At 34.9% G+C, this 13,108-nt stretch overlaps 1 protein-coding gene across 2 annotated transcripts; it reads right to left on the minus strand.

The window, feature by feature from the left end:
* Positions 1 to 2,154: 2,154 nt before the first annotated feature.
* LOC148195733 (uncharacterized) lies at positions 2,155 to 9,733 on the minus strand. 2 transcript variants are annotated; one of them, XM_088094180.1, is made up of 3 exons: positions 3,716 to 9,733; positions 3,071 to 3,634; positions 2,155 to 2,979 (listed from the first exon to the last, which is right to left on the minus strand). In XM_088094180.1, exons 1-2 carry the CDS (start codon positions 4,229 to 4,231, stop codon positions 3,071 to 3,073), a joined length of 1,080 nt encoding a protein of 359 aa, XP_087950306.1. In that variant the 5' UTR covers positions 4,232 to 9,733; the 3' UTR covers positions 2,155 to 2,979. Both variants share the same exon structure in this region, with proteins under 2 accessions (XP_087950306.1, XP_087950307.1).
* Between the last annotated feature and the right edge of the window lie 3,375 nt (positions 9,734 to 13,108).

The following is a 13,108-nucleotide window of genomic DNA, read 5'->3' on the forward strand; positions in this document are numbered from 1 at the left end:
TATCTAAATGCACAAATTATCAAGTCCTAGAATGCCTAACTAATCTATGAAAAGCCCTATCAATTTCATGATCAAAGGGTGCTAGTTGCCCAGGATTGCCCCTAGTCATGCATTAAGTCAACTCCTATCAGCAAAAGTCAACAGAGTGAAACAAAGCGGGGTAAACTGCAAGTATATGTAAACCTTATCATATTGGACTGCAAATTTGTGAAAAACACCCACAAATCATGAAAATATAGCAGAAAAAATTTCAAAGCAAAATATAAAGTATAGCTTTGTCAACCAATACAGGAAAGTGTGAAAAATGGCAAAAATAAAACTTCAAAAATAAAAAAGAATTAGAAAACAACATCATTTTGGAATTACACGCATGGGCCCTTGATGTAGCAACGGGGGTTGCATTAATCGTGTTTTTCTACCCAAAAAGCACATATGATATGTCCAATTTTGACTCTGTGAGCAAAAGTTACGTCGTCGCAAACTTTTGGTCGACCCACTTTTCACAAAACTGAATCTGGACAACCAATAGTTCTTCTGGGATTTTTATAAGAAAATATGGAGTAAAAGAAGTGACCACTCCAAATTTCAACAAAAAACGAGACCCCTAGCTATCAAAATGAAAAATACCAATTAATTAGGAAAAAGTGTGCATTATTCACGCACTCTTCACTATGCGTGCAACTCTTCAATTTCATTCTCGTGCCTCACAAGCCAAATAGCATCTAATTTCTCCTAATTGTGACTCAAACAAAAAAAAACATAACACAATTAAAAGCACAACACACACGCACAAACCACAACAACACACATAAAAGGCACACACAACACACACACTAACACAACAAAGAACCTACGACCGAACCGTTGGTCCTCGGCAACAACGCCAAATTTGATCAAGGTCGTACCTGAATCAAATTAATATACAATTAAATGTAGTGTAGACTAGGAAGTGACTCCTAGGTCGTCTCTCAAGGATCAAACTTTGGTTTAGGCAATAGGTCAAACACGTGGTGGGGGTGGTTTATGCACAATTTTGTGAATTAAAATCTACCAAACTAAAGTACAAATTCAAACACTAATTGAAAACGATTGGTCACTAGCTCAATTAAAATGCTTCCAATCACATATTAACAACAATTAGACACTACTTTCACCCCTAATCCAACATGAATTAACCAACTAAGCAAAGGCTAACCATGTTTTCATAAAAGCGAATTAAGCAAACACAATGTTCACATTCAATCAATTCTGCACCACACAGTTTTGGGGTGCCCTAATTACAAGGTTTGTTTTCTATGTTGTGTTTTTATTTTGGGGTACATTAGTTCGCTTTATCCTGAGGTGTTTTCGGTTGGATGTTTTGAACAGCAGAGTCAAAACGAAGAAGTGTGAGGATGTAATTTCTTCAAATGGTGCACTGAAGATTATATAGATGAAAGGGATAGTACAATTGGATGGCAAAGGAGTAGGATTATTTCTTTGGAAAAATCATTTATGGTTTGTCAGAAAAGGAAGAAGGTGTTGTTGGGGTTTATATGTTTGATGGGGTTCATTAACATCATCTTTGTATGTCTTATGTTTTAATTTTGTTGAAGTGGTGTTTGATGGAGTTATATTGTAATGTTTGTTTGTTACTTAATGAAGATTCTGGTTGTCATGACATTATGCGTGTAATGAGATTGTACTTAATGAAAAAGTTGTTACTGGTATCAGAGTATTTGTGATATTCTTCAAGTGTAGTGATCATGTGTGATGTATTTTACATTCCCCTCTCTTTGTCTTGAGTTACTTTTAACAGCCACTAAAAGTGTCCCATAACTTTATTTTTCATTGTTCTGGTAAACTAATAATGAAATGAAGTAATCCTAAAAACCATATCTAATGTAGTTGTTTACCCATCAAAATAGAAAGAATCAATAAAACATGAAAGTTGTTGCTGCCAATACAATCTTGCTGCCTATGCCTTTGACTTTGCCCACTTTTTAAATTCAGTAGTTTAAAACTTCATCAGCATAAAGCTCTACAAACCATCAATATTAACAAGGTCTAGAAACTTAATCAACATCACTTAACAAGCTGTTAAACCATCAATATTAACAACCTGTCAAACCTTGCATTTTATACTTTCAGAAGAAAATACATCACAGATGTTCCAAAATGATATGATATTGATGATTAAACATCACTTAACAAAATACATCATAGATGATCCAAAATGTTAAAGTTATTAAGTGCAAAATACATCATATCCAAAATAATATTGAAGGTGAAACATGACCTCAATATGTCAAAGCAACAGTACTTAAAGTTGAAAGTACATATCCAAAATACAACAAAAAGGTCAACAATTTTTAAACTGGTGTTGTAGTGTGATCGGTCTGGGGTTCTTGAGTAATCTGATGTGCTTAACTAGGTTGTGGTAAAGCTTCGTGGTATTGTTGTTGATTTGCTTGAGTGGGTTGTAGTGTAGGTTCCTGGTGTTCTTGTTCAGTTGCTTCAATGGGGTCTGTTGTTGCTTGCTGGTGTTGTTTTTCTTGTGCTTGGGGGAAATTAGTTCTTCTATGCCATAGTTGTCTACAAATGCCACATCTCTTTGGGATTCTGGTTTGTCCAAGTTGTGTATCATCCTTTTTTTTCTCCCAACTCTCCAGTCTTCTTTTTTTTCTTGGTCTACCTGGCAACACCTTATTCGGAGGAGGCAAAATATCAGCATATGAAGTCTTTTGCCATAGTTCAGGTCCATTCACAGGGAAAATTAATGGAATGTAAGTTTCTTCATAAGTAGAGGTTCTAAACCAATTTGGAATGTAGTCTTCTGGATTGATGTTTAAAAACCTCATGGCTATGAGTTCATGACAACAAGGTATTCTTGTTACAGTCCACTTCCTGCAGCTACAATCTCTTTTGTCTACATCAACCACAAACTTTTCAGCAATATTGGATGTATGGCAGATCTCAAATACTTGCAGCCCTGATCAACTAGCAAAGCATTAAAAATCAATATTAGCAACAAATTTATAATGGAATCAGTAAAATGGAAAATGAGTAACTCCTTGTGTAGTTTACTTACTTAGGTATCCAATATTGTGTCTTCTCTAACTCTTTGTATTCTCTTCTGAATTTTGGGACAAATGGCACCATGAAACTTACTTATCTTCTCTCTATTGGATGTCACCCTCTTCATCAGGTAGCTACTCTCTTCCAACATTGTTATGATTGGTTTCCCCCTACCATCTAAGATGACGTTGTTAAAAGCTTCATATATGTTATTCACAAGTGTGTCACAAGCAGGTCTTTCTGAAAATCTTGACCTACACCAAAATCTGGAACAAGTGAAACTTAAGTATTTGGAAAAGAATAAACATTTAAATAATATGAAAGAATATATAAACTTCAAATGTACTTGCCTTGGTGGAATAGCTATCAAGTGTTTAAAGGTGTCTTCGTTGACGTCCTTGATTTGTTTCATGACTGATTCCCAGGCTTTGGGGTGTCTTGCTGTTGCTACTACCTTCCATAGTAATTGTCTCAGATTTATGCCAGGAAATTTCTTCCTAAATTTTGCGTAAATGTGCCTTACACAGAAACGTTGGTCCACACTAGGTAAAAGTTGTTGTATAGCTGGCAGAAGTCCCTATGACAGTAATGAATGAAACTGAGTCTTAAATTGGCATGGTCAACAATGTAATGAATGAAAAGCTACACATTTACTTACTTTCTGTTGATCTGACACAAAGGTACACCTTGAACATAATCCCCCACCTCCAAGATCATCAATTAACCATTCTAAAAACCAAGTCCATGTTTCTTTATTCTCTACTTCAACAACAGCATATGCCAAAGGTACCATCTGGTTGTTAACATCTCTTCGAACAGCAGTTAAAAGCTCACCTCCATATTTGCCTTTTAAAAAACATCCATCCAAATGTATAATAGGCCTACATGAGACAAAGTTGTCCTTACATGCTTTGAAACACACATACATTCTTTTGAATATAGCCTTATCCTCATTTCGTTCCACATTCACTTTCATTGTTGACCCAGGGTTTGACCTCAGTAATTCTTGTGCATAATCATACTGTCTTTCATATTTTTGTTTGAAACAACCATCAACGTTGGCAGTTGCCATTGCTTTTGCCTTAGTTGTTGTAGACCTAGACACACCAATGTTCCATCTTTTACAAAACTTACTGTGCAGATTTTTCAGATTTATATCTGGATTTGCTTTCATGCTCTTCTCGTATTTGCCACTTAACCATTTCGAGGTAACTAAACCAATGTTGAATTCTCTACTACATGTATGCCTGTCTATGATCTTCCTTGGTTGCCATGTACTTTGGCTACTCCTATATACACAGTATGTGTACCATGGACATTTCCCTTGTGAGCCACAACATTTAACACAAATTCTTCTCTTGTAGAAATCTTCAACTTCCTACCATTATGCACCATATAAGTTCTAATTGCATTAGTGAAATTTTTTTTTCAAGGAAGTATGTCCCCAGTTGCCATTTATATTCTTTCATAGTTACCGGCTCTGAGTAGATCCTAAAATCTCCATTTCGGGGACTTTCATCATCTGAGTCATCACTTGCATACATACTGCCACAACTATCAGATTCCCAACTCAATATCAGATAACCCCTTGGCCTGTACATGCAACTTTGAGGTAGTGCATCCACTTCCTGTACCCATTTCAACAAACACACTACCTTCGGAGTCTTGCTGTTGAAGTTGTTCATCTTCATGCACACCAACATCCACACATTCATCTTCACTGACAAAAGCCTCTTCATCAGACCCTATCCAACTACTAGCATCAAACTCCTCCTACACATCCCCTTCACGATCACCAACATCATCCTGGACATCCCCTTCACCATCACCAACATCATCTTTAACATCCCCTTCATAACGTACACCATCCTCAACATCCCCTTCACCAACTGTAGCAACTTCACCGTTCTCACCATGACCATGTTCACCAACATCTCCAACTTCACAAACTTCAGCATCTTCAGGGCCATCACCAACTTCTCCAACTTCACCAACTTCTCCAACTTCTTCATCTTCTATCTCATCACCATGTTGACCAACATCTCCAACTTGACCAACTTCAGCAACTTCAGCATCATCACCATCTTCTCCAACTAAACCATCTTCTGTCTCATGACCATCATCACCAACATCTCCAACTTCACCATGATCACCACCTTCACCATGTTCTTCAACTTCACCATCTTCACCACCTTCACCTTCACCATCCTTACCTTGTTCACCAACATCATATTGTAACATATGAATATAATCAGGTTAGGACACCATGTGAACCACAAACAAATGAGCTTTACCATTGAATAATGCAATGCTCACGACATGCATTACTCCTATGTCATCACTTAACAATTCCAACCTATCTTCTAATACACGACCACCCAAAGAATACCACAACTCCTTAACATTTCTATATCCCATCTCCTTAAGTATGGCCAAGATTTCAAAATAACTACATCTGTCTATGTCAATGATCAATGTACTAGTATCACCTCCATGGTATCTAAATGACCCATCATTCACAAACTTACCCCCATGGTGAAACACCACCTCAATATCAGAGTCAAATATTTTCTTTATTTGTCAACTATTATATGCCTATATAAAACAAAGTGTCAAACTACATGTAGTTGGTTAATGACCTTCACATGTCTCTACTATAATTATTTAATGACCTCCACATGCATCTACATTGTAAAGATGTCACGTAACTAACAATTATCACACGTGTAGGCATACAAAATTAGTCACATGCATTCATTGTTTCACCTACAACATTCAATGTTGGCTTAAACCTTAAATCAATATGCATCAACTACAAGTTAAACAACAACCACAGATTCAACAAAACGATAGACAAAATAGTATTATGCACTAAGAGGACAAAACCACAAAACAGTTCACACTAATTGGGGACCAAAACCATACAGACAGTATGCACAAAAAAACGAAAAGCACTAAAGAATGAGACAACTACAAATCCAACGTTATTAGGGGGACCACAACACAACAAGGGGGACCACAACACAACATACTAAGGGGACAACAAGGCAAGATACTTTCATGGGGGAAAGCAACTACATCAAAAAGTGATAAAAAGCGCACCTTCGAACTTTTCGCTTCGAAGAAATATCACCGCAATGTGAATCCTTTTCGCTCAACAATCTCCTTCACCAACCCTTTTCGCTCAACAATCTCCTTCGACAACGTTAATCCTTCCACAACGTCAATCCTTCCAGAATGTCAATCCTTCCGCACTATCAACCCATTCAACGATTCAAAAATCCCCAATCTATGACCTAACTTGCGTAATGTTTTAATTTCGAAGATTAAAAACTTTAATTATTTATTTTCCCCAATTTCATAACACGTAATGTATTCTTTTGCCTACCACATCAACTAACGTAGCCCAACTTATTGCCACGACCACATTTCTTGCACACCTCACATCCACACTCAGTTCAACGTTTTAATTTTAACGCCGTTAAACGGATATGACTCAAGTCATACAATTTTCGTAATATGGGCACCGAATATCTTCATTTTAAAACCGGGTACTAAACAGAAATTCACCTCTTAACTTGGGGACGAAGTAAGCATTTAAGCCTATCTGAAAAGTAAATCCTTAACATGCACGACTATTAACAGAAACTTCTTTATCTAAGAGTCGCTTCTCTTAAACGCTGCGGAGATAAGCTAAATATCGTAACCATAAACGCATTGATCAAAACAATGTTTATAACGTAAGAACCAAGTTGATCATGAGGATCATCCATCCACCATGGTCAAACATTAGCTTAAAAAAGGATTTACAAAAACATTATTCAACCCCTCTTCTATTGTTACTTGACACTTCAACTTTTCGTTTCCTTTCTCCCTATCCCTAGATCATCATTCATCAATTTTCTTTCACTACTACATCTATGTGGGTTGAGAGAGCTCATTCAAAATTGATGATCTCCACGAAGAGATGTAGTAGTGAAAGAAAATTTGATGAAGAGATGAAGACGGTGCTTTGAATGGTGTGGTCTATTGTAGTTCCTCTAACAAGGTTGGGCAAACATTGAAGGAAAAAGTATGAAAAGAACTTGTAGAAGAAATCTCCAAATTGAGAACCCAAGAAGAGAAAATTTTAAAATTTGGCAAAGTATTATGTCATTCAATCAAGTTCTAAAGAAAATACAAAGGATGTTTTTCCTTTTATAAGTGAAGGAGAAGGCTAGAGTACATTGTATTTGCAAAGAGACTATAAGGTTACTATGGAAAGGGGGAGGAATGAGAGTCTTCCCTCTAACTAACCGTCTACATTCAATGTAGGAGATCCTTCCTTGATGTTGACACCTTTCAAACCCTTCCAAACTCTTCCAAAAACCTAGTTTAGGCGTAAATCCTCTAGAACATGTCCTATTGGTGCGCTAGCTTTCTTTTAAGGATGCTACGATTTTAAAACAAAGCGAAACAAAATGTTTTGGCCAAATACAAGGCCTAATGAAACTATATTACATATTTACAAGGCTTAAGAGAAATTAAGAACAAGCTTGAAAATATATCTTCCACAAGGGTTGAAGTGCTTGAAGTCCTTCTTCTTCTTCCATTCTCCAAGCTCAAGCATAAGTTGATGCTCCCTAGATGGATTTCCCAAGATGGTTTAGGGTTTAAGTAACTAGGGGTTCTGCTCGATGTAACTTCTTCCTACTCCTCTTCTGAGAAGAGGAAGACTTCTCCTTATTCAACTTCCTCTTCTCTTTATCCTGGGCGATTTGAGGAACGATCAGTATGCAATGTCAATACAAAATCGTCTATGCACCTAAATGCTCTCATGTTTTGAAGTTTAACTAAATAACATTAAACAGAATAATAATTTGAAAAAAACATAGGATGAAACATAAGACTTAGAACCAAAATCTCCAACACAAAAAACCTTAGGAAAACACCTAGGATTTTAGGAAAAAGAAAAACAACCGAGACAAAACACCTAAACACAATGCTAAAATGACTAACAAGTCAAAAGTGTCTAAGAGAGTTGAAGCTAAATGTATAAAGCTTATCATACCTAAAGGTATTCAATTTAGCTCTCGGGAAAACAAAACATGTCAAGACGATGTCATTGACAAAACACACTAAAATACTAAAACTTAAAACACTAAGAGAAAACTTAAAGTAAGCTAAATGTTGTTTGCCTGAAAAGACAAAATCACAAGAAGCGTTTACTCTATTTAAACGATACCATGAGCCAAAACATTACTTAATCAGACGATGAAGTCTTTAATCAATGCTTGGTTCTGTAGAAGAAAAGCTTAATTGTCAAATGTTACCTCAACGGTAGGAAATCTAAAAACACTTTGTTGTTCTGAGCAAACATTAAATGCTCAATGTTCAAAAGCAACAAAAGTGTTAAGAAAAGACATATGTGTTGCATGCATAATCTACTTTATTCTTTGTCGATGAGCTATTTTACACGCCTCCAAAAACTTCAAATCAAAATATCAGAAGTGGACGTTAGAGAATAAAGAGATACTCAAAGAATGTTCTTCACTTGAAGCCATGTCCAAAAGAACGTACAACCTACTTCAAGAAAAGTACTAAAAAAACATGTCTGCTCTAACAACTTGTCTTTATCCAACGATTGTTGTACACGAAGAAAGAGAAAGCACAAGAATCAAGGCCAAAAGCTTAGTTTAACGAGCATTTATCCAAAAATCCTATAAGTAAAACAACTTTCAAATGAAGAATCAAGAGGATAACATACAACGAAATATTCATCCTAAGAAACATTCAAAAGAGAAAAGAAAAAGCTAGAGAAAAAAAATACATCTAAGAAGAAAACGAAGAAAAAGAAGAGAAGAAAAGAAAAGAAAAGAAATACTCTCGAGCATCATTTATATTGCTTAAAAATTGTAAGAAAGAGAGAAAGAGAAAAGTGAGAAACACCTGCAAGTGTTTAGACTACATTATATTATAATTACATCCTCTCTATGAGAGTAATAGTTTGAACGACTTGTAAGCAATCTTTGATTATAATTCTGAAGAGAATTAAAACTTTTGTTGAACTCGGTTGAGTTAGAGAAAATTTAGGCAAGGTTGCTTAGTACCAGGAGTGGTGCGAATACTCATCCAGTCTAGGGTAACAAGTGGTTATTCGCTGACTAAAACCAGAAGTGGTGAGAATACTCATCTAGTCTAGGGTAACAGGTGGTTATTTGCTGACTAAGACCAGAAGTGGTGAGAATACTCAGTTGTAATCTTATTGAAGATTATAGTGGAACCCTCTATAGAGGAGAGTAGACGCAGCTCAAGAGGAGTGAACCAGTATAAAATATATGTGCATTCATCTCTTCTCTTAACTAAACATTACTCTTATAAAACCTACAGTTGTGTTTTTATTTCTAAAATACAAGAACCTTCCAAACTAAACAATTACTCTTCAACAAAGGAAGTTCTTACAAACTCTACAGTGTACATTCTGAATAGCACGCCAAACGCATTTCTTATTATAATCCTTTATTAGGTCAACGTTTAAAAGAAAATCATAAAGTTTGAAAACATGCTATATTAGAAAGGTTGCAAAAAGAATTTTTCCATTAACATTATTCAACCCCCTTCCTCCCCTCTTAGTGTTTTTAAGGTACTTCATGCAGGTGGATTGGGGAGCATGAGGGATTTGATAATTGATAAATGTTTATGATAAAATATAATTTGGAGAAAATATATCTTAAGATAATTTATTTCATATTGTTAAATAATTACCTTATTTAACTATATCAGTAAATACCAAAAGATAATATTTGTCAAATCTTTTTGAATCTAGAAAAGATATTCTCAAATATTTCTATATCTCCACAATAATCAAATATATTTTGAAGATATTGGATTATTTAGAAGATAATTAGAAGATATTACATTATTAGAAAAGATATTTTATCAATAGAAAATATCTTCCAAATAATTTTATAATTATCTAAATCTATTAATTATTTGGAAGATATTAAATAAAAGATTTTATCAATAGAATATTAAGAATCCAAGCCCAATCAAATTCTTATATAAAGAGACCCAAGGGAAGTAGAAACAAGAACTCATTCACTCAAACTCCTCCAATGGAAGCAATCATTCACCGCTCCTCTCACTTTTATTTTACTATGTATTCCACTCCATTCATGGAGTGTTAATCTTATAGGGATATTCCTCTATAATTTCATTATGGATTCTGAGGTTAAGTTGAATTAATGTATTTGTTTCTTTTGATTATTGATTTGAGTTATCCCTTTCTTTTGTCTTTCATCTCTCAATCACGTTAAAAGTAATGATCATTTCATCATAAGGTGTTTGAATCTACATGCATATTGATCATATGAGTTCAAAGATTTTTAGGTTTGATTGAGAATGTACTTTGATTGAATTTAGGAACTTTCATATGATTAAACGAGTTTTTGCTACTAATTGAGAATGTATTTTGATTGATGGTAAGAATTTCAACTATAATTAATTGAGAATTTATTTTGATTAATTAATTTTTAATTTGGTTAGGAGATTTAAGAATAGACATGATTAAACACAATAGGATTTGATTGAGAATGTACTTTGGTTGAATTCATTGTGAATAATCTAAAAGATCTTTCTTCTTATTGAGAATCTACTTTGATTGATTGTAAGATCACCCTCAAATTAATTAAAAATCTACTTTAATTAATTTGAAACCCAAACAATAATCAATTGAACAATAATCTATGAATAACCAATGATGAATCTATCTTGGAAAAGTAGTGGAATTAGCCTATTTCATTATAATTGTTTCTAAGTTTCCTATTTTTTCTTCAATTAAACTCAAACATTCTTCAAACATTAATTTCATTACATAACATTTACTAACCTTTCAGAATCTCCATAAGAATCAAATATTGAAAAGCAATTCCGTATTCGTTGGGAAATGACTCAAGGTTACTTTAACCCTATCTATTTTCTTGACTACTAGCTTGGCAATACTAAAGTTGTTTTGTAAAATAGTATTAATTTGATAGCTTCAACGATAGTGTATCAAAGCGTTAAGACATTCATCTGGAATTTTCTAAAGGGCAACCAGACGACCATATCCTTCAACAAGGTAGAATACGTGTAGAACAAATCATGTGTAGCACCTTCCTTGCCATGGAAGACTTGTTCATTTTTCTTGCACACGATAGGTTTGAAATGCTTGGCATTTGTTGTTGCCCTAACTAGGTTCATTATACTAGCAAATTCCTCCAAGAACTATCTAGTGATGAGGTACGACACGTATTTCCCAACCTCATGAGGAACCCCACCGTACCCTCAAACAGGCGGGACCGGTGCATAGGACCTATTCCACTCCCCAGCTACATCCACTCTAATCGCACCTATCTCACCCATATTGGCTTGGGCGGCGACATTATTCATATTTACACCCACAACCGCTTCACTCGAATCTACCTCCCACTCGATTGATTTGAATATTGAAAACCCGAGAGATTATACCGATGACGCCAAATTGCTATCAGCATAACCCCAGCCTCCCCTCCCTTCACACTCCTCAGACGAAGATAGTAGAACAATCAACATTATTACTTTAGAAAAAGAAGTTTCCACCACTCTGTTCTCGTAAAGAAAGTTGAGAGCAATAGTAAAAATGACGTTGAGCTCCACCCTTATTTATAGCTGAAATGGGCGCTCTAACGAACAGATCCTGACTGTTAAATCATGGAAGATCTGACGGCCCACACCTCACGACCTTTCATTTTAATGAATGCACGAATCCTAATGTGCCACGTGTCCCACTCCCACCCGTTGTAACTTCTCCCAGCTGACACATCCCTAGGATAACCTCCCATGTGATCAACCATTACCGACCGATCGATTATGAAATGAGGTCAAATCCCAAGAGCAAGAACCCTTTTAACTACAAACTCCTTCACACATCAAGATATGATCGAGCTTGGGGGTCCTATGTATTGTATGATCGTCTGGTCAACCTAGGAGGGGACGATCCAACCATTTGATAATATCCCATAAACCAATTGGTAAGACTACTTGAACCTAACGGTCAGCCTTAAACGACAATTAGGATTGATGATCATTATTAACTTAAGTCAAAATAAGATCATTACTGGTTAGATCGTAATTAGACCGACGCTAATCCAAAACTCATTCTAAAATTTGTAAATACAAGTTCAAGGTAGTGTGATAGATTGGTTACAATTAATACACATTTTAAGACTATCAAATTTTTACTCACTTTAACATTAGAATATCTTTTGTAAGTAGTCTTTCCATATGAATAAACAGAGTAAAAAAAATTAAACGGTGACATGTGTAAATAATGAGAGAGGGTGAACTTCGATCCCATATTTATTGGAAACAATTTGTAAGATTAAACATAAGAATAGGTGAAATAATGATAGAGAAAGCAAGTGCTTTACAACCCACTACCGTGAAGAAAAGAAGAAAAAAAAAAAGAGGCATTGGTGGTGCAATTCATGAGATGGAGAATTAGGGATCCTTACCTCCTAGGGTTGTGTGAAAAGGTAGAGGTAGTGTGATGTCTTCGTCAAAATAAGGAATAATTATATTAAAGCTGCGTCCAGTGATGAGCTGAACATAACGGTGGGTGACACAAAAGCCAATCCCATCCCTATTTCTGTCTCCCAAAATTCCCGCGTCACTCGGACGGCCAAAAAGCAAAGCTTTGACAAACAATCTTCAATGCTAAGAAAAACCACAACTATTATTATTATTGCTGTTATCGTTTTTTTTTCTTTATGAATCACTTTTTGTATTATACTCTAATTAGATCAAACTTTGAAATATAAAACTGTTCCAACCACAATATACTACAATTACATCATAATAAAATAAATATGATGTTCACATATAATTGTAATTATCTTTTATAACCACTTATATGTTAACATAGATTTTTTTAATATATTAATATATGGCATGTGTTATTTTTATTGAATTTAAAATACGTAAATAAAATAAAAATAAATAATAAATATATATATATATATATATAGTCAAAATATTATTAAAATATTATAAA

This window comes from Vigna umbellata, chromosome 7 (assembly GCF_029865625.1).
Source record: "Vigna umbellata cultivar VRB3 chromosome 7, Vumbellata_1.0, whole genome shotgun sequence".
NCBI classification, from domain to species: domain Eukaryota; kingdom Viridiplantae; phylum Streptophyta; class Magnoliopsida; order Fabales; family Fabaceae; genus Vigna; species Vigna umbellata.